This window comes from Salvelinus namaycush, chromosome 20, assembly GCF_016432855.1.
Source record: "Salvelinus namaycush isolate Seneca chromosome 20, SaNama_1.0, whole genome shotgun sequence".
NCBI lineage: Eukaryota > Metazoa > Chordata > Actinopteri > Salmoniformes > Salmonidae > Salvelinus > Salvelinus namaycush.
Genome location: NC_052326.1, coordinates 11,643,609 through 11,666,465, shown reverse-complemented (window position 1 = coordinate 11,666,465; position 22,857 = coordinate 11,643,609). Strand labels below are relative to the sequence as shown.

The window sequence follows — 22,857 nt, the reverse complement described above, 5'->3', positions numbered from 1 at the left end:
TGCAGGTAACCATGGTTGACAGAGGAAGAACAATGATTCCAAGCACCACCCTCCATTTGAAGCTTCCAGTCTGTTATTTGAACTCAATCAGCATGACAGAGTGATCTCCAGCCTTGTCCTCGTCAACACTCACACCTGTGTTAACGAGAGAATCATTGACATGATGTCAACTGGTCCTTTTGAGGCTGGGCTGAAATGCAGTGGAAATGTTTTTTGGAGATTCAGTTCATTTGCATGGAAAAGAGGGACTTTGCAATTAATTGCAATTCATCTGATCACTCTTCATAACATTCTGGAGTATATGCAAATTGCCATCATACAAACTGAGGCAGCAGACTGTGAAAATTAATATTTGTGTCATTCGAAACTTTTGGCCACGACTGTAGTTATTTTGTCACAGAGCTCCACTGTTTTCTGAGCAGTGGCATCACTCCTATGTGATGCTAGTCCCTCAATTGCTATCAGTCATGCTATTTGATGTTAGACTATGTGCCAGGCCATCTACCTCCACCTGTCATACTGTACTCTACACAAGCAATAAATTTGATTATTTTAGGAATTTAGCATTCTATAAATCACATGTGGGGGTCATAAGGTAATAAGGAGGTATTTAGAAAGACTAACCAAGCACTTCTATCAGAATATGGCCAAACCAATCCTGCTGCAATTATCAGAAAATAAATTAGAGAGATTAAAACATGAAACTACAGGGGGAGGGTTCTCGTTAAGTAGCGATCAAAAAGAGCAGGTTTCAGAAATGGACGTGTTTTCGGTCAGTCAGCTAATGTCATTGAACACCTGTTACATGAGTACCAAACAAAAACAATAATTAGAGCCCAGTGGGTTGTTCCAGAAGCCAGGAAGATGGGCCGGTTGACAGGTGTCAACAGCCAGCTCTCTAACCTGAGGCTTCCCTATAAAAGGGAGGTGTTTTCTTCACCCTTCCCCCAGGGTAGAGGGGGTAAGGGGTAAGGGGGAAGGATTGACCCTGGTCGGTCCTAGGGAGTTAGTCCTCTCCTGGTAGGGTGGTGGGACAAGGCCTGTCATGTCTCTGTCTCGGGCCCTGCCGGTCCCGCCAAGGGGATCACATAACAAGTGATGTCGTCTCCTGATCCCAGCCTCTCATTGGGTAACCGCCAGCCCCTCTCCTTCAGGACCCCTCGCGACCGCATCAACAGGTCCTGGGCGGCTAGTGTGTATCTGGATGTAAACAGAGATGCGGTCAAAACATTGAAAAGTGCTATTTATTTCAAATTAGTATTTTTTTATGTTCATGAATCGAATTTGAAATGTAATTCATCCCAAGTATGTGTATATGAAGGTGTTTGTCAAAATGGTATTGCCATTTAAAAATGACCATACTAATTTGTACAGGCTAGATACTGACCTCTCGTGGATATATTCTTTAATTACACCTTTTCTAACCAATATTCAGTGTTTTTTTTTCATGGCTACCTGAATATTCAATATCTACCCTGTTTTTATTGGTAGCAACTCTAATAGTATAAGCCCTCTCACAATGTATCCCCCTAATAAGAATCATATCCTTCCATGACAAGGCCCAGCTCCTATATACTGACAAGGCAAACGAGCCATTCTCTGCTTCCGGTATGTTGGACAATCACCTCCAAGCATGCTCGCATTGGGAGTCAGGTGAGTTTACAACAAAAGAGGGGGGAACGGTCATTAGCGGGAGTAGACTAGGAGTGGCCTAGTCAAGTGGGTTGAGTCGTGCGTTCATTCAACTCTATTGTTTGTACAATGTTGACTATCTTAACATATTTATGCAACTGTGTTTCTGCTTGTGTTGAACTTCGTGCATGTCCTGGTATTGTCTCGCGCTACCACAATGCTTTATTATTAGATTATTTGGTATTGCTTGTAGCGCTCACACACTAACGCTAACATATGCATGCTCATTAACCAAACTAATGGCGTTGTCATATTTATGTCAAGCTGTTTACTGAAGTATTATAGTTCTGCTTACCATGTTATTATATTAACTACCGGTGATATGGTAACGCTTCCATACACCGTTACACTTACACTGTAGCTAGTGCAAAGCACCGGCCGTAATCTTTCAACTAACCATTTGCCGATACTTTCTTCGTTCTCGATTCGGAAGACACTTCTCTTATAAACTTCTGTTCCCAGTTGCAGGTGTAACTCCAAAAACCAGAGAATATTCAGAAAAATATTACATTCTCTATTTGTATAGAGCGAGAAATCTTTGTTTTGATCGCACTGTGTGACGCGCTGTCATTACTTCTACACGTGGCCGTGTTGCATAGAAACTACTAGTTTCTGCAAAGATGTTGAGAAATGCAAGCTGTATGGAACCTAAAATGGTGAAAAAAAACTCCTCACGCTGTGAAAGAAGTGGATTTAATATCTTTCTGATTAATCAATGTTTTATGGAGTACCACCTGCAACTGGACACGAACGTTTAAGATTCGTTTTTTTTCTCAAATCGAGAACAAATAAATTATCACCAAGTAAAGGCTAGTTGGAAAATTGCTACCAGTGCGTTGCACAAGCTGTTGTGTAATGCGTAAGGAAGCATTAACATATCACTGTTACAATGTGTAGCTAGTTATTGTGTCTGCATTTGGTTGGTTTCTGAATGTGGACCCTCCATTGACATGTTGGCCTAGTCCAGATATTACTCAGTCCTCATGTTCTACCTGGTCTTTATACACCTATATTAGTTGAATGCCCCATTGCCCTGACATTCTTTGGCTCAGTTCTGTTCATCCCTGTGGTTCTTCAGACATCTCTGAATCAGTGCATAGTTCAATGGCTCTCAAAAGGGAAGTACATCGCAAGGATAGGAATATTTATCTTCCACATGTTTTGATAAGCGGTTGATTCTTACAAATGGAGTGTACCTTGCCGGCTTGCAAAATCTTGTTCATCATAAATCTAATTAACAGATTATATTTGATACATGCATGCAAGCTGCCAAAGCAACATGGCTGTATACTGTTTTTAGATTATAGACAGAAAGCAGCATGACCATATACTGTACTGTGTAGATTATAGACTAGAGATTACAGTACATACCTCACAGGATCAGTGGGCTCGCAGCAGGACAGGAAGCCTGAAACTGCGTCTGCTACCTCCCTGTCTGTGGTCACGTCCCACAGCCCATCTGTACCCATCACCAGCACGTCATTCGGGCCATGCTTGTACTCAGACATGTCGTACACTATCACCTGGAGGAGCCACAGATAACGGAGGGAGGAGCCACAGATAACGGAGGGAGGAGCCACGGAGGGAGGGAGGAGCCACGGAGGGAGGGAGGAGCGAGCGACGGAGGGTGGAGCGAGCGAGGGGTGAGGGAGGAGCGACGGAGAGAGGGAGGGAGGAGCGATGGAGGGAGGAGCGCCAGAGGGGGGGAGGGACAGAGGGAAGGGGGGGAGGGTGGGGTAGGTGGGAGAGGGAGGAGAGACAGAGGGGGGGAGGGACAGAGGGAAGTGGGGTAGGTGGGAGAGGGAGGAGAGACAGAGGGGGGGGTGGGTGGGTGGGAGAGGGAGGTGCGACAGAGGGGGGAGAGAGAGAGGATCGACAGAGAGGGAGGGAGGAGCGACGGAGGGAGAGAGAGGGAGGGAGGAGCAACAGAGGGGGGGAGAGGGAGGAGCGACGGAGGGAAGGGGGGGAGGGTGGGGTAGGTGGGAGAGGGAGGAGAGACAGAGGGGGGGAGGGACAGAGGGAAGTGGGGTAGGTGGGAGAGGGAGGAGAGACAGAGGGGGGGGTGGGTGGGTGGGAGAGGGAGGTGCGACAGAGGGGGGAGAGAGAGAGGATCGACAGAGAGGGAGGGAGGAGCGACGGAGGGAGAGAGAGGGAGGGAGGAGCAACAGAGGGGGGGAGAGGGAGGAGCGACGGAGGGAAGGAGGAGCGACGGAGGGGGAGGGAGGAGCGACGGAGGGGGAGGGAGGAGCGACGGAGAGAGAGGGAGGAGTGACGGAGAGAGAGGGAGGGAGGAGCGACGGAGAGAGAGGGAGGGAGGAGCGACGGAGAGAGAGGGAGGGAGGAGCGAGAGAGAGGGGTGGAGCGAGAGAGAGGGGTGGAGCGAGAGAGGGAGGGAGGGAGGGAGGAGAGAGGGAGGAGGGAGGGAGGGAGGAGAGAGGGAGGGAGGAGGGAGGGAGGGAGGAGAGAGTGAGGGAGGGAGGAGGGAGGAGAGAGGGAGGGAGGAGGGAGAGACGGAGGGAGGGTGAGGGAGGAGAGACGGAGGGAGGGTGAGGGAGGAGCGACGGAGGGAGGGGGACGGAGAAGCGATGGAGGGAGGGGGAGGGAGGAGCGACGGAGGGAGAGGGAGGAGCGACGGAGGAGGGAGAGGGAGGGAGGAGGGAGAGAGAGAGGGAGGGAGAAGCGACAGAGGGAGGAGTGACGGAGAGAGGGAGGAGTGACGGAGAGAGGGAGGAGCGACAGAGAGAGGGAGGAGCGACAGAGAGAGGGAGGAGCGACAGAGAGAGGGAGGAGCGACGGAGAGGGAGGAGGGAGGGAGGGTGAGGGAGGAGCGACAAAGGGAGAGAGGGAGGAGCAACGGAGGGAGGGAGGAGCGAGGGAGTGTGGGCGGAGGGACAGATGAGGGATATTCAATAAAATATTTGACAATATGTTCCCTGATGAGCCAAAATAAAGTAAACGTATCATTAGATGTCCTCCAAGCTATGGAGGCCATCCTAGGCCACACTGGGATGCTTCTAGACGAGCCATAATCTTCCATATGGTGTATGATACATGGTTCTACAGCATGACATCTCTTACTCACCTCTGGGCAGCAGGAGAGAAAGGGTTTGATGTAGATGTTGGAGTTGTACACCTTCAGGTCATGATCCCCTAGGCCACGTGTTACCCCAATGGTGGCCATGACACGGGCCTACGCACAACATAAACACACAACACAATCACACACAGTGAGTGATCTGGGTTAGTGCCTGTGGGTGTTCCTTGATTCTAGGAAAATTCACTTATGAGGGATTAGTGACTCAGGAGCACTTTTCTGCGTGGGAAAATAACGTTTGCAGTGTGTCTCTTTTACCACACAGCTAGACTGGGAGAGTTCAGCAACAACCATGAACTTGCATTAGAAGTCCTCCCACACATACAGCGGAATGAATAACTTAAAGTTATTCTCGTGCTATATCTGTCCTGCTGGTGAACTAACAGCTAAGCATACATGAAGGTTTCTTCCTGTCGGGTAACATATGATTAGGGCAGATGGACAATAGTAAATCTACATTTTGTTTGAAGGCCAAGGTATACTGTACTGTGCATATCAAATGTCCCATGACTTGGGCAGGGTTTTACCTGGTCAGGTGGTAAATGTGGTTCTTAACAAACTACTGTGGCCATATCTATGGCAGACCTTACAGCACCATGCATATACTGTGCTGTTATGATGTCCACCAGTACCCAGTCCATAAACATGGCAAAGTCCTTCACCTTTTTACCCTCTCCATATATAAGCGGGAACTTGAGGTCGTCTTCTATGATGGTCTTGTAAGCCCTGCAACAAACCAACAGGATCACGGGTTAGGGATTAGTGATCATATTCTTCAAGAAGTATATAGACAACTTTTTTTTATCTCTTGATCCTGTAGACTGTCAGAGGCTTTTATAGCGCAACGACTTTTCCTGGTCAGGTTATGTGATCTGTAAAAACTCCTGGCCCTTACCATTAAAAATACAATGGACCGAAAAGTAACAAATTGAACCCCATATGTTAGACAATAGCTGTAATTTACCAGCCGTTCATTGTGTGGTCCCTGAAGAGCATCTTCTTGCTCAGCTCCTTGTGCTGGATTCTGCGAGGGAACTCCAAGTGTGTGAACTCATTCCCAAGCAGCTCCGGTCTCAGGAAGCCCTGCAGGGACACAGAGCAGAGCTAACGTTGACAAAACTATGCATAACAAACTGTCATGTCAAATTGACGAAATGGCTCTTACGAATCATACACTATATATACAAAAGTATGTGGATATCACTTCAAATTAGTGGATTTGTCTATTTCAGCCTCACCTGTTGCTGACAGGTGTATACAATCGACAGGTGTATAAAATCGAGCATGCATACAATCTCCATAGACAAACATTGGCAGTAGAATGGTCTTACTGAAGAGCTCAGGGACTTTCAACGTGGCACTGTCATAGGCTGCCACCTTTCCAACAAGTCAGTTCGTCACATTTCTGCCCTGCCTCTAGCAACTGTAAGTGCTGTTATTGTGAAATGGAAACGTCTAGGAGCAACAATGGCTCAACCACAAAGTTGTAGGCCACGCTATGTCACAGAACGGGACCGACAAGTGCTGAAGCGCATAAAAATCGTCTGTCCTCTGGTTGTAAAGCTCGCTGCCATTGGATTCTGGAGCAGTGGAAATGCGTTCTCTGGAGTGATGAATCACGCTTCACCATCTGGATGGACAAAGCTGGGTTTGGCGGATGCCAGGAGAACGCTATCTGCCTGAATGCATAGTGCCAACTGTAAAGTTTGGTGAAGGAGAAATAATGGTATGGAGCTGTTTTTCATGGTTCTGGCTAGGCCCCTTAGTTCCAGTGAAGGGAAATCTTAATGCTACAGCATTCAATGACATTCTAGATGATTCTGTGCTTCCAACTTTGTGGCAACAGTTTGGGGAAGGCTCTTTCCTGTTTCAGCATGACAATTCCCCCATGCACAAAGCGAGGTCCATACAGAAATGGTTTGTCGAGATCAGTGTGGAAGAGTTTGACTGGCCTGCAAAGAGCCCTGACCTCAACCACATCGAACACGTTTGGGATGAATTGGAATGTGACTGCGAGCCAGGCCTAATCGCCCAACATCAGTGCCTGACCTCACTAATGCTTTTGTGGCTGAATGGAAGCAAGTCCCCGCAGCAATGTTCCAACTAGGGATGCACCGACATACCGATGACCGTTATTTAAAATTTTTGCGCCCTTTTAAGCATTTTATTACAGTTAAATAGTAAAATCACACACACACACTGACCAAAAAGTAATTTTGTTGGCATTTACAGCCGGCTGTGATACAGCCTGGATTCGAACCAGTGTGTCTGTCGTAATGCTTCTAGCACTGAGATGCAGTGCCTTAGACCGCTGTGCCACTTGAGCCCCTAATCAAAACCTATTTCTTTCACTTACTTGCTGTGCTGTTTCGTTGTTCATTTGTTCAGTCTCAACCAGGATTTCATCATACATGTCAAGCATGAAGTTTCAGCTCTGCATGTCCGTGGCCTCTTTTCCTCGGTGCGCACTGTCACTGTGTCCATTTCCATCTTGTCCAGCTGTGGCCGTAACAACATTTCACGTAAACCCTGTTTCTTGTCTGCATCGAAGTAGCGGTCCTTGTACCTAGCATTGAGCATGGTGGTTCACAGCCTGTAGGAGAGTACTTTTCCAAGTTAACCCGACGGTCTGTGCTGGCATTTTTGTTGAGCAGGCGTTTCAATGTCATGACAGGGTATCAGGTCTGCTGCAGACACAGTTGAGCTTATTTCTCGAGTCAGTTGTTCGATTGGAGCTAGGAGTGTGTTCATGTTTCAAACATGTTCTCAAATCCCATTGAAATGGCAGCAGCGGTATGAGAACCAGCACATTCTTGAGCATACAATACGGCTTTCCTCAGTACGAAATCCTCGTCGACCCACTGTGCTGTCAGACTCATAATGCTCATGGGGCTGACATCGCTGGTCCAAATGTCAGTCGTGAAGCTAATAGCAAGTAGCGCATGGATGTGAGTTTCAACAATACTGTGTAACTCCGGTAGGGCAACATCTGAAAAATTGCGCCTACTTGCTCGGCCAGTCGGTAAAAGCCAACATCATCCACGACAGAGAACGGTTGATTGTCAAGGGTAATGAATTCCATTATCTTGGTGTTTAATGGATTTCGCCTTTTGAGTTGTCTCACTGAATTCTTTTTACTCTTTCAAATGACTGCTCAATTTGTTGACTGCTCGATCCACACAGCAGACATTGTGGGCTAGGTTAGAAATGCTGTGTTGCACATGTAGCACTATATTTTTCGTGGCGTCATTACGTCATCGACCTACGTTATATAGGTATGCACGTCAGCTTTGACATTGATTTTACACATCAGCGTTAAACTAGACATCGGGCCGATTGTTGGCATTTTTATCTAATATCGGCCGCTTCTGATATATCGTGCATCCCTAGTTCCAACATCTAGTGGGAAGCCTTCCCAGAAAAGTGGAGGCTGTTATAGCAGCAAAGGGGGGGACCAACTCCATATTAATGCTGATGATTTTGGAATGAGATGTTCGACGAGCAGGTGTCCACATACTTTTGGTCATGTAGTGTATCTTTTTAGTGTAAATGGAGCAACAAACATATCCTAAAGGAAGTATCATAGCAGTAGGAAAAGTGACAGTAGAACATTATATAACTGTGAAACACAAACCTGGGACTTTTCATCCCTTGCCCTGAGGGTTCCACCACTCTCCCACACAGCCACCCACTCCAGCTTAATTTAGACCAACAGACAGTCAATGAATAAAGATGTAGTCTGAATCATACATTAAATAACAATACCCTCCCTCCCCCGTGCATCTTCCTCTTGGCCAAGGCACCCTTGAAAAAGCTACTCATATCTCGTGGTGATGGGACTCACCTGGTTAAAGGGACTTTAACAAACCAAAGTTTGTCATATGTTTTCAGACCTCTAAAGTCTGGAAACATCTGACACTTTAATTTATGAGTGAAATCTTTTTTTTTCTTCTTTTTTTAAAATAAGGAAAACATATATAAATGCATTAACCCAGTCCTCACCAGATACTGCAGGCGCTGTCTCTCGGACTCGGGCGTGAACTCGTTGGACATGGGGATGACCTCATTGTTACGGATGATGATGGCTCTGTAGAAACAGAGTAAGAACCAAAGTAGAATGAGTAGTAATTCTATTTATATGGGAGGGACAACGTACTGTATAAAGACAGGCACCATAATGTGACTCCATATCAGGAGGACACTCAGGACAGACAAATTGGGGTTAAGAGGGTCAGCACAGCATGTTAGAGGATTAGTGCTCCAAGACACTGATCTAAAGTCAAATTGTTCCCCCCTAATCGTTGAGGTTAACATTTGAAAACACCATACCAATCCTAGATCTGTGCTTATGGGCATATTCTACCAGGAGTTTACAGTACATGATGAATGGTGTTGCCGTACAAAGAGCGGCCAGCAGAGGGCATAAGATCTGCTGTTTGAGAATTTGAGCATGACCAACGGGGACAGCTTTCTTTGAATCAACGGCTATGGGCATCATGTTGTGTCACTTCCTTTAACCTCTCTTTCAGTCATTCAACTCTGCATTGAAAACATTGAATTTAATATGTACAACAAGTAGGCCTGTAATACATTAGTCATTATGGGCATTAATCAATCTGCTGCTATTAGAGTTTGACCTGCAGTTGACCTACCTGCTGTCTCCTGCATTGGCAACATAGAGCTTCCCCATTAAATGGATGGCAGCCAAGGCACAACATCCACCAGAGATGGTAAAGGACGTCTTCTCTTTCTCTATCAGTTCATCCTGTAATCAACCGGAAACAAAAGGTTATTCACTCATTGGGTAATAGAAGGAAGTTAGCAGCCCTACGATGAGGTTATACTTAACATGAAATGTTTACAATTATTGACAGATAAAGACTGCCTAAAAATAAATCTGTGCATTTGATTCTGGAAACCACATTTTCTCTTGGACGCCCAGGATTCGCTGAGACGAGTAGAACACTATTTCACAACTTTAAGGTGATATGCCGTTAGCGTTCGCCTGTGTCTTACCATCTGTTTGAAGGCGTTTTCTATGATGCCCATGATCAGACTCTCCAGACTGACAGTCTTTTCCATGTGGAAGCGGATGGAGGAGTCAATGATGGCATTAGGGTCCTCTGGGTCCTGGGTGGAATTTGCTCCCTTCTTCACCTCCAGCTGGTAGGGGCTGCCGTTCTTGGCCAGGCAGATAGGGGCCGTCACGGAGGGGTTCTCCAGCAGGTGGGCGATGTCCCCTAGTCTGTCTCTGATGAGGCGATGGAGGAGTTTAGATGCCATGATGGCACACCCTGAACCTGCATGACCGTCGAACACGCCCCAGTACTGCAGTGGGATCCCTGTGCCGTCCTGGAAAAGGTTGAGCAAATGAAATCATATCAAACATGCATTTTAAATATATCAATAGACAGGTTAACAGTAAGAAAGGAGAGAAATAGCAGGAAATACAACACTGGCCAGGGATTCAGTCTCTTTAACAGGTCTTTCTTGCAAGAGTTTATCTCGATGAGAATGACAAACTCAGAGAATGCCTAAAGGACATTTCTGTCAGAGAATGGATGGGAATACTTCTCATCCATTCTGTTTTGAGCCTCACCTGTTTAGCAAAAAAAATATATACAGCACCAGTCAAAAGTTTGGACACACCTACTCATTCAAGTGTTTCTCTTTATTTTTACTATTTTCTACATTGTAGAATAATAGTGAAGACATCAAAACTATTAAATAATAGATATGGAAGTAACCAAAAAAGTGTTAAACAAATCAAAATGTGAAAAAGGTCAAGGGCCCTGAAAACTTTCCGAATGCCCTGTATATCTATTTTTTGCCTGTTTCGCATGTTATTTTGGCATTTAATACGTGTCGCATCAGTTTGCAAACAATGTAAACCATTATAATAATTGAGTTAATAAAGCCACATACTCAAGAAAGCTTGACGATGTTTGTAAGGCAGCTCAAATGCACGTGTTTCAGCTCAGTGTTTTCTGTGGTGGTGGGGCATCCAGTGGAAAATACAGAGCATAGGGGTTGGTAATGTTCTCTTGTTGCGCCATGATTGGCTCAGTGTTCTGTCACTCATGGGGACACGAAGTCAATGCAAAATCTACGGGGAAAGCTCAAATTCAAGCCCCTTGGGTGCTGCCATAGAGTTACATTAAAGTGCCCATCCAAGAAGGCCACAGATAAAATCACGTTATATCTACCTTAGCTTTGATTGGACGGATCATGTCCACATCATACTTTCAAAATCGTAGCTAACAAGCTCGACAAGCAGTCATCATCATGAATCAAGTTGACAATCTATTGGCAAATCCTTTTCAAACCTTGTCATATAAAGAGAAATTATAGATGAAACGTATCGGTGCTCATTGGACAAACATTACACAACAAGTTGGAAATTGCAAATTCAACAATGAGTGGTTTGGAAGAATTCAGTGGCTAACTGCAAGCGTTGCAAAGCAATCAATAGCCTGCTATTCAGCGGAGTGGGTGTGAGGTCCAAGTCTGGGTTTAAGGGTCTCTTTTCTAAGCTTAAAAGGATAAACATGCACAACACACCATGGGCCAGAAAAGGTTGAATACATTGGCCATGCTGTCAATCCAGCATGACTTCTGCCACTTTCTTAACAACTGGAAACTCGGAACTCAGAAAAAATTAGCTCTGACTGGGAAAACATGTTTTGAATGGTCATCCAACTCGGAATTCCAAGTCAGGACCTCAGGCCACTTTCTAGAGCTCCGACCTGAAGATCACTGATGTCATGATTCAACTTTGTTTTTCCCCCCCAGAGTTCCCAGTTGTCTTTAAGCACCATAAATCCAGAGAATGCCAAACTTTGATTTAAGTTTGATGGTAACATTTGCCCACAAGAAGGACCGCCACGCCACCTTCCTGTTTAAGTGAGCACAGCACAACAAGGTCCAAAAATGTCTTGCTGCATAAATAATGTAATGTGCCAGGAGATATGTATACTGTAGCTAAGAAAGTAATACTAAGTGTATGTTGTGTAGTAAGCTGTTAGTAGTCCATGTGCCTCGCCCTAATAATTTGGTCCCTTTCCCCCTATTAACTTAGCCTACTGTTCTGGTTTGGTGGAGAAATGTAATCATCGAATATTGTAAGAGCTTTCATTGTCTGCTTATATGCCCCCTTTATTTATCCTACGGTTCTGACTTGGTGGCGTACAGGGAGAATACTGTAAGAACGGCCCATTTCAATAGTGCTGAACACATAGTTATATTGACTACGTCCGTCCTAGCTCGCTTATTAATGTCTTAATCGAAATTACGGATTGCCTCTTATTCGGTCATCGTCCCCTTATGCCATAGTTTGTACATCTCAGTTATCAGTAGAAACCACATTTGTTTAAAGAAGTCAAACCTAACAGTTTGTTGGCGCCATTTGTCACCGTTATAGTGCAATTAATGTATTGTTTAGTGTTGTGTTGCGTAGTGGCTTTGCTGGAATGCATTGCAACAATTGTTTTCGAGTTTGCCCCACCACTAAAATCGCTAATGATATTTCTTACTTTATGACACTATCACTGTAAATATGTGCTCAATGACAGCAGTTACTGTGCTGGATTAAGACAGTGAATATTCCACAGGATTTCATCGTGGCAGTAAATCCCACTAACAAGATGTCCACCAATCGGGTGAATCTTACTTCTCACCTCTACTGTCTTCCTTTACATCTATGCCAAGAAGTAAAAGTGTTTAGTACAGTAATAGTGTCCCGTCAGACGGTTAGAGCATATCTACTGTAGAGCCCAATCCACAGAATAGATAGCAGTATGGGGCATCTGTTGACCTCTTACTAGACTAGAGTGGAGGAGGGGCACAGAAGAGATGATGTAATTTAATTAACAGGAGGGACAACGTGGAGGGTAAACATGGAGAATACAGGAGGGGAGGGGGTTGCGAGGCCACCAGGAGGACTGGAGGGATTGACCGGACATAGCACAGACCCAGTACAATACTGTATACTATAGACTGCTGTGTAAATACATTTGAGAGATTATGGGGCAATCTGAGTGAGTGGGTTTTTGATTTTGTGTGCTAGGGGCGGTAGCTGCTCTACGGACCCACAGAAAGCTGTTTCTAAATATAGCAGCACACAATGGTCAATGTCTTAATCAAATTGTCTTTTCTTTGTCAGGAGTAAAAAATTAATCCCCAGCTACCCAGTGATGTCTGGAGACATTTAAACAGAGATGGTTTTATTAGAGAGAGCGAGACCTGTGAAAACCTTGCTGCAGTGCAGCGTGTCACCAAAGGTCCCATCTTAATGAGGGCAGTCCATAACAAAACAAACATTGGACCAGGATGTGCCTATGCCCAACCTGGTCTCAGAGCATTTCGTATTATTCTGTACATAAATCCATGACCAGCCATTTAGTATGATATGTTACATTTCGTATGGTATGTATAAATTTAGGGATTTCCATCACCCATTTTGTACGATATGTCACGAATTATAAATCGTATTATATGTTAGGAATTTGCAAAACATATGATATGTTACAAATGCTAGCTAGCAGGCTAATGTTAGCTGAGGCTGGGGATTATGGTTAGGGTTAAGTTTGGGAGTTAGGTTAACCCTTTGACACGTACGAACACACGCGTGTGATCATTCTACAGTGGTCACTCCAACCGGCGTGATTAGAACGTCCAGTTAAGATTGACACAACAGTCAGCGTTTGAGGTGGCCACACTGTTTTTTTTCAGAAACATTTTGCACAAACAGTCTTTACAACGTTATGTCTTCAATGTGAGCAGTTAATTTTTGGATGCAATGTTCAGATATTCACAGAAATGGCGACAGCATAGCACAAATCTCATTCAACCCAGAAAATGTAGGCTACATAAGTCGTAGCGCTAACTGAGGAAAGAGTGACCTAACACAAGCGGTCATATTTAGCTAACTCTCGGCTGACAGAAACCATAATCTGAATGAGCTAATATCAATTACTATTTACAATTCATCGCATCACGGGTGAGCTCACCAGTGAATGAAATAATTGAGTAAAACACTTTCTAAGAATCTAAAGTAATCCAACGATGGGTAGTTTATGGTGCTGCCATTTTTTTTGATGTGTGCAAACCAAAGATAAGAGGTTACATGATGACTTTGGTCTGTTTGCAGTATGCATGTTGAAGGTGGTGTGTCATCTACCATCATTCACTTCTGGAAGTTTACTCGAAAGACGAGTGTAACATCCCTTCACCTCATTTTATTATAACATCTTTGGTCTGACAGGCATTTACGTGACAAACAGAATGCATTGTATGATGTCAACAAACATGGCGCCACACTTAACTGGCAATCAGCTTAACATTAGCTCATCATAATCAGTACAACCTTCAAAAAAGTATTTTATACATGTGCATATGTCCATTAATCTATGCAATAATTGGAAAGCATGATTTGTCAACAGTACTTGAAAACGTGAATAAAACAGTAAATACATTATGCTCCATACATACATATGGTGTGCTACAGTAGAAACAACACGATATACATAAACTATAATGATAACATAATAATGGACTTCATTTGACTGGAACACACATGGCCAAAGTTATTATTAGTAAGGAAAACAACAATGAAGGCAATGCGGGCGCCAGCTGGAAAATGTGCCAGGGAAATATACATCATTCTGTTCTGACTGGAGATGTGCAAATGTCTGGATACTTGATCCCTCGTCGAAGAGAGAAGTTTGTCCGGCTCAGTGATGCCTCAAACTTAAATTGTTGTCAACAGTGAAATGGGCTACTTCTATGTGAATTAATGAGGAGGGGGAGCACACCTCAATTCAAACTGTTAGAAAATAATTTGAAATGGCAATTTGAAACACAGCCTATAGATAATTAGCAGACAGCGTGCTTTGGTTTGAGGGCAGCATGGGTTAACTGTCCTGTTGTGTAGCAATCACATGGAACAGTGAGTATATTCTGACATCACACGCATAAAAAAAAAAAACTCGCGATGGGGCAATCGTTAGAGATATTTGGAATTCACTCGTGAAAAGGGTTAAGGTTAGGGTTAGCTAACATGCTAAGTAGTTGCAAGTTGCTAATTAGCTAAAATGCTAAAGTTGTCTGTTATTTGATTCGAACTCGAAACCTTTAGGTTGCTAGACATTCGCGTTATGCCATCCGTCCACCAACCACCCTACTTTCATTTTTGCATTAAGTACCTATCTGTCTTATTTAACCATACCATAACTTATCATACCAATTTGGATGTCCTGGATTTACATTTACTATGTTACGTCTAGTCTATCAGACCAGGCTGGTATGCTTTACCCTCTGTCCTATTGTAGTGCTGTAGACCCAGTCAATGAGCCTTACCAGTGTTCTACTTATATAATTACTAGAACTGATTCTCATAATTCTATGATTCTCACCCCATTGTCGTCCAGCAGTGTGGAGTTACGCTGTTTTTTGTTGCTCAGCTTCTTCACGTACAGCAGCTCACAGGACGCCTGGTCCTCATTCAGCATGCTCTTCCCAGCATTGATGGTCCTGAGGGGAATGGGGGTAGAGAAGGTATGGGGAGATCATACATCTATAAGAAAATATATATATATGCATCCCCCTGGTTCAGGTGATGGACAGAAAAAAACACCCAACCAAGGTGTGTCTCAGATAAATCAGTGTTCAGAGCATATCAGAGTGGCAGACATTGTTTCATTTTATCATGGGGAGATGGTAATGTTACGATTTATGTACAAAACATAAGAAAGAAGCACATACCCACTGGGCAAAAACTGGATGAATCAATGTTGTTTCCACGGCATTATAACAAAAACATTCAATGTGATGACGTTGAATCAATGTGCAAAATGGATTGGATTTGAAAAAAGTTAGCAATGCAAGGGAATTTCATTTTCTTTAACCTAAAATCCAACGACATGGTGAAATGTTTTGTTGAATTCACACTAGTTGACAACTCAACAAAATGTAAAGCAAAACTAGACGTTGAACTGACGTCTGTGCCCAGTGGGTAGTGCTTAGGGAAGCTGCAGGACCGCGAATGGAATGAAGTGTTTTCATTACTGGCCTATCCCTAACGATAATGGCTTTATAAAGCATGACTTCATATTCTGACCATCTCAGTGGACCAGTGGCTGTGCTTGTACAGAATGGGGAGTAGACACTGCAGTAGTCTGAGGAGTGGTGGAAGAGGTAATGCTTTTTGCTCATACTTCTGTAATATTACGTTAGCTAATATTATACCATCCATTAACATGTATTAGATATAGATCTTTTAAAGGGCATCTGAGGGCAAGAACCAACTTCTCTCGTTGTAAACAGCCCGTGGCATCGATACGAGTCAGAAACATTTATACCAGAGCTAAAATTTACAAAAAAGTCTAAGTAGGATCATTTGGGTCATAAAGGTAGTATATTCCAAAACAGAGTTTTGTGATACTTGTGTAACCGTGTTCGTCATGACTTACATGGGGTTGGATTTTTATTTTTATTATGCCCAATAACACGGGATTATTGGGCATAACAAGCGCCTTGGACTTGTTTACATAAGAAAACACGTCGCCAATGTTGTTGAAAGAACACTTAGCCCCTGAACCCTTTATGGAGTGGCCACTTGCTGATGTGTAGTGGTCACTCGAGTCTGACCAGTGCTTGATTTTGACTGAAACAGGTGCCGGTAGCCTACTCATTTTGGGTGCTGGTACTATTTATATTTAGATGCAGGAACTCCATAATACTTTTTAGCTAATATTATATAAGAGATGCAGGAACAGAGGTAGGCTAGTAGAAAATATGAGGTGCCAGTACCCAGTTCTATGACCTCCTGCCCATGTAAAGCACTGAGTCTGCCACTATTTTGGGCAAAAGGACAATTGAGACGATGCACACTTGTATCCCAACTGCCACTTGTCAATATTCCAAACCCATTCGTGAGCATCCTGTTTTGTAACATGATTCGCTATGAAACACTGGCAGACATACGCACACTCTGGTAATATATAGCAGCAGAGTCGATAGTCTGCAGTTCACTACTAGTTTTCATACACATTTTTTAAATTTAGAAATGCTGACCAAACTGCTCGCGCGCGTGTGTCCACAACTAGATTTTAGTCTATCCACACCAGACTTGATCAGGACAGGCAGGTTGAAATATCAAAACAAACTCTGAACCAACTTCATTCATTTGGGGACAGGTCGAAAAGCATTAAACATTTATGGCAATTTAGCTAGCAAGCTTGCTGTTGCTTGCTAATTTGTCCTGGGATATAAACATTGGGTTGGTATTTTACCTGAAATGCACAAGGTCCTCTACTCTAACAATTAATCCACAGATAAAAGGGTAAACCGAGTTTGTCTCTAGTAATCTCTCCACCCTCAGGCTTCTTCTTTTTTGGACTTCATATGGCAGTTGGCAACCAACTTTAAGGTGCATTACCACTACCGACTGGAATGTGGACCGCAGTTCATCTTTCAATCACCCACGTGGGTATATGCTTCTAAAACCCAATGAGATGGGAAAGGCGGGACTTGCAGCGTATCAAGCGTCACAAATAGAACAAAGTTATATTTTAGCGCCTGGCTACGCAGATGCGTGTGGGTGCAATGATTGAATAACATGTATGTGTACATTTATTTTGCAATGGCGAGCGGTGTGTATGCAGACGAGACCGCTCGGGCACGTGCATCCGCCATTGCGCGCGTGTTGATTTTGTACACCCACACCAGACGTGATCAGGAACTGCAGTTTGAAATATCAAAACAAACTCTGAACCAACTATATTAATTCGGGGGACAGGTCGAAAAGCATTAAAAATGTTATGCCATTTTAGCTAGCTACCGTAGTCTATGTGAGTAAGACCTTTAAACAGGCCGCAGGGCCAGACGGATTACCAGGACGTGTACACTGAGCATGCGCTGACCAACTGGCAAGTGTCTTCACTGACATTTTCAACCTCTCCCTGTCTAAGTCTGTAATACCAACATGTCTCAAGCTGACCACCAAGAACACTAAGGTAACCTGCCTAAATGACTACCAACCCGTAGCACTCACATCTGTAGCCATTAAGTGCTTTGAAAGGCTGGTCATGGCTCGCATCAACACCCTTATCCCAGAAACCCTAGACCCACTCCAATTAGCATACTGCCCAAACAGATCCACAGATGATGCAGTCTCTATTGCACTCCACACTGCCCTTTCCCACCTGGACAAAAGGAACACCTATGTGAGAATGCTATTAATTGACTACAGCTCAGCGTTCAACACCATAGTGCCCTCAAAGCTCATCACTAAGCTAAGGACCCTGGGACTAAACACCTCCCTCTGAAACTGGATCCTGGACTTCCTGACGGGCCGCCCCCAGGTGGTAAGAGTAGGTAACACATCCGCCACACCGATCCTCAACACGGGGGCCCCTCAGGAGTGTGTGCTCAGACCCCTCCTGTACTCCCTGTTCACTCATGACTGCACGGTCAGGCACGACTCCAACACCATCATTAAGTTTGCCGATGACAACAGTGGTAGTAGGCCTGATCACCAACAACGACGAGACAGCCTATAGGGAGGATCGAGACCTAGCCGTGTGGTTCCAGGACAACAACCTCTCCCTCAACGTGATCAACACTAAGGAGATGATTGTGGACTACAGAAAAAGGAGGACCAAGCACGCCCCCATTCTCATCGACAGGGCTGTAGTGGAGCAGGTTGAGAGCTTCAAGTTCCTTGGTGTCCACATCACCAACAAACTAACATGGTCCAAGCACACCAAGACAGTCAAGAAGAGGGTACGACAAAACATATTCCCCCTCAGGAGACTGAAAAAAATTGGCATGGGTCCTCAGATCCTACAGCTGCACCATCAAGAGCATTCTGACTGGTTGCATCACTGCCTGCTATGGCAACTGCTCAGCCTCTGACCGCAAGGCACTGCAGAGGGTAGTGCATACTAGGGCTGGGCGGTATACTGTATTTTACTATATACCGATATTTATGCACAGACCGGTTTGGGTTTTTACTTTACCTAATATAATGGTATTTTAATGTTTGGTTTGTTAAATGTGATATGCCATGTGTAACGTCCATTTCCATAGTTTACTTAGTTACTTGAGTTATCCCTCTCCGCTCTCTCAATGCCGCTTTCCACAGACCTAGTCCCACCCCGTCACTGAAGGAGCGCATTTGTTGTTGCTTGACCACGAGACACTTTCATTCAGTCTGCATGGTCAATGCAGCACATGCAACAACGTTGATGACAACAATGTTGCTTCCACTTTGATCTTAATATAAATCCACAAGCGTTCTATCATTACAATATGAGTTTGTGTTTCTTAAATCTGCAAACAGCTAGTTTGTATTTTCTTAGCAAGTTAAGCTAAATCGTGTTAGCCACTAATGCTAATCGCTAGTTAGCTGGCTAGCTAAGTACTGAGTCAGAGCAAACGTAGCTAGCTAATACAACCTGGTACCAGTACTGGTGCAGGCTTAAATCAGCATGTTGTTTGTGAAACAGTATCTTCTAAATCAAAGAGGAATAGCCGAAGCATGAATATGTTGGCTTTATGAATAAAGATGTAATGTAGCCAAAGATTATAGAGTCCCCTAGGAAACACTGAACATCACTTTGGTTTCTAAATCGCAATTTCATCATTTGATTAAAAATAAGGCCAAGTATTTTTTTTAGTGTGGAAATGATCTCAAATAAGTACAGGAAATGCAGGAAATTATTTTAGGTTGAAGTTGAATTGAACAGTATAAAAAACATTTGAATGGAGAAAGACCCATTGAAATAACTTAGTATATATGTGTTGCCACCCTAGGGTCATGCACTTCTCATGAAGCAAATGTATAACTTTTATCAATCAAAAACATAAAATACAGTATAAAAAATAAAAAACATACAATATGATATTTTGGCCATATCACCCAGCCCTAGTGCGTACGGCCCAGTACATCACTGGGGCCAAGCTTCCTGCAATCCAGGACCTCTATATCAGGCGGTGTCAGAGGAAAGGCCCTAAAAATTGTCAAAGACTCCAGCCACCCTAGTCATAGTCTGTTCTCTCTGCTACCGCATGGCAAGCGGTACTGGAGCGCCAAGTCTAGGTCCAAGAGGCTTCTAAACAGCTTTTACCCCCAAGCCTACACAAATGACACATTATACAAAAGAAATGTGTAAGACTAGCCACCTTCTCTAATTACCTGGCTCCACTGTACCTTATTTTAATAAAATCAATATCTTGTCTATTTACAACATTAAATGTACACCAATTATGCACCACAACTACTCATACCTCCCAGACAGTTTACCCAAACCCTTCAAGGGATTCTTCCATGCTAATTCTGAAATCCATCTTTATACAATTGAAGTTGGGTTAGTTTACATACACTTAGGTTGGAGTCATTAAAACTCGTTTTTCAACCACTCCACAAATTTCTTGTTAACAATCTATAGTTTTGGCAAGTCGGTTAGGACATCTACTTTGTGCATGACACAAGTCATTTTTCCAACAATTGTTTACAGACAGATTATTTCACTTAATCACAATTCCAGTAGTTCAGAAGTTTACATACACTAAGTTGACTGTGCCTTTTTAAACAGCTTGGAAATTTCCAGAAAATGATGTCATGGCTTTAGAAGCTTCTGATAGGCTAATTGACATCATTTGAGTGAATTGGAGGTGTACCTGTGAATGTATTTCAAGGCCTACCTTCAAACTCAGTGCCTCTTTGCTTGACATCATGGGAAAATCAAAAGAAATCAGCCAAGACCTCAGAAAAAAAAATTGTAGACCACAAGTCTGGTTCATCCTTGGGAACAATTTCCAAATGCCTGAAGGTACCATGTTCATCTGTACAAACAATAGTACGCAAGTATAAACACCATGGGACCACGTAGCCGTCATACTGCTCAGGAAGGAGATTCATTCTGTCTCCCAGAGATCAATGTACTTTGGTGAAAAGTGCAAATCAATCCCAGAACAACAGCAAAAGACCTTGTGAAGATGCTGGAGGAAACGGGTACAAAAGTATCTATATCCACAGTAGAACGGGTCCTATATCGACATAACCTGAAAGGCTACTCAGCAAGGAAGAAGCCACTGCTCTAAAACCGCCATTAAAAAAAAGCCAGACTACGGTTTGCAACTGCACATGGGGACAAAGATCGTACTTTTTGGAGAAATGTCCTCTGGTCTGATGAAACAAAAATAGAACCGTTTGGCCATAATGACCATCATTATGTTTTGGAGGAAAAAGGGGGAGGCTTGCAAGCCGAAGAACACCATCCCAACCGTGAAGCACGGGGTGGCAGCATTATGTTGTGGGGGTGCTTTGCTGCAGGAGAGACTGATGCACTTCACAAAATAGATGGCATCATGAGGACGGAAAATGACATGTATATATTGAAGCAACATCTCAAGACTTCAGTCAGGAAGTTAAAGCTTGGTCGCAAATGGATCTTCCAAATGGACAACAAGCATATGACCACAAGCATACTTCCAAAATGGCTTAAGGACAACAAAGTCAAGGTATTGGAGTGGCCATCACAAAGCCCTGACTTCAATCCTATCGAACATTTGTGGGCAGAACTGAAAAAGCGTGTGCGAGGAAGGAGGCCTACAAACCTGACTCAGTTACACCAGCTCTGTCAGGAGGAATGGGCCAAAATTCACCCAACTTATTGTGGGAAGCTTGTGGAAGGCTACTCAAAATGTTTGACCCAGGTTAAACAATTTAAATGCAATGCTACCAAATACTAATTGAGTGTATGTAAACTTCTGACCCACTGGGAATGTGATGAAAGAAATAAAAGCTGAAATAAATAATTCTCTACTATTATTCTGACATTTCACATTCTTGAAATAAAGTTGTGATCCTAAATGACCTAAGACAGGGAGTTTTGACTAGGATTAAATGTCAGGAATTGTGAAAAACTGAGTTTAAATGTATTTGGCTAAGGTGTATGTAAACTTCTGACTTCAACTTTAACACAAGACACTGCGAAAACCTATAGCCTCCCCTCTGTCACACCTCACATAGTCAATTCTCTATCAGATACAGAGGTACAATACTCTGGAATTCATATCTTCACATTGCCAAAACCTCATCATCCCTCAATAACTTCAAGAGAACACTGGGTGTCAGCCTGATGAACAAACTACAAAATAATCCCCTCCATGTAGGCTAACTCTCACACACATGCACACATAATCAAACATGTATTTTTTTGTATACTGACTATATCATGTACAATTATAATTCATATGCTTTGCTTAGCTGATTGAACAAAAACATTTCTGTACTTAGATGTGGTGTGCTTTTCATATAAGCCCGTTTGCACACTGTTTTTTACCAGTTTATCTGTACTGTTTTGTCTTTCACTTATTTTCATTGGTGCGAATAAATAAAACCTATTTCTAGGAAGCGGTAGCCTAGTCGGAATGTTGTTGCGGTGTCTTAAGAGTGACAAACAACAGCAACTGCCAGGGAAAGATAACAACACCCACAAGACCGAAATCTCGTTTTTCCTTAATGACCAACAGACAAACACATTGGGAATCGATGAGTTCGCTCTTTAAGATTATTTGTCCACAGAGGACAGTTTCCAGCTCTCTCCCTTCACCTCAGACAACTGCAGTGTTTACTTTTCAGGACACTGAAATGGAATGAAGTCATGCATTGCATTAGAGCAAAACCATTATCCTTGCGAAGAGGGGCTGCCAAAAGGTTTCACCCCTGTTGTACCATTAAAGCTGAGAACCGATGACTCTCTGCCACTTCGGTGCGAGGATCCAACAGGGTCAAGCCACTCTGTTACATAACATTTTCAGATTCAATCACTGGTATCTTGCACAATTTGGAGTATTACCCTTAAAGTATCCCCAGAAACACTTTTACAGAGAGGATTAATGATGTAGTAAGAGTAGTGTAGAGAGAGTCTTTTTGATACAGCTGTGCCCTGATGCCAGTCATATACGATAGAGGAGAGATAATGCATCACCAGAGAGGATGGGTGATATCTAACCAACTGGTTTATTTATTTATTTATTAGGATCCCCATTAGCTGTTGCTCATG

At 43.6% G+C, this 22,857-nt stretch overlaps 1 protein-coding gene across 1 annotated transcript in view; it reads right to left on the bottom strand.

Annotated features, from left to right (window-relative positions):
• Nucleotides 1–1,020: 1,020 nt before the first annotated feature.
• Nucleotides 1,021–22,857, bottom strand: part of LOC120064897 (protein phosphatase 1H-like) — a 52,433-nt gene continuing 30,596 nt past the window's right edge. Inside the window, exons 2-10 of the mRNA XM_039015486.1 lie at nucleotides 15,199–15,316; nucleotides 9,803–10,138; nucleotides 9,439–9,551; nucleotides 8,789–8,873; nucleotides 5,751–5,869; nucleotides 5,449–5,512; nucleotides 4,775–4,882; nucleotides 3,064–3,215; nucleotides 1,021–1,200 (exon numbers count right to left, since the gene is read on the bottom strand). Coding sequence (XP_038871414.1) covers nucleotides 1,044–1,200; nucleotides 3,064–3,215; nucleotides 4,775–4,882; nucleotides 5,449–5,512; nucleotides 5,751–5,869; nucleotides 8,789–8,873; nucleotides 9,439–9,551; nucleotides 9,803–10,138; nucleotides 15,199–15,316 — 1,252 coding nt within the window. The 3' untranslated portion in view covers nucleotides 1,021–1,043. The remainder of the gene's footprint in view (nucleotides 1,201–3,063; nucleotides 3,216–4,774; nucleotides 4,883–5,448; nucleotides 5,513–5,750; nucleotides 5,870–8,788; nucleotides 8,874–9,438; nucleotides 9,552–9,802; nucleotides 10,139–15,198; nucleotides 15,317–22,857) is intronic.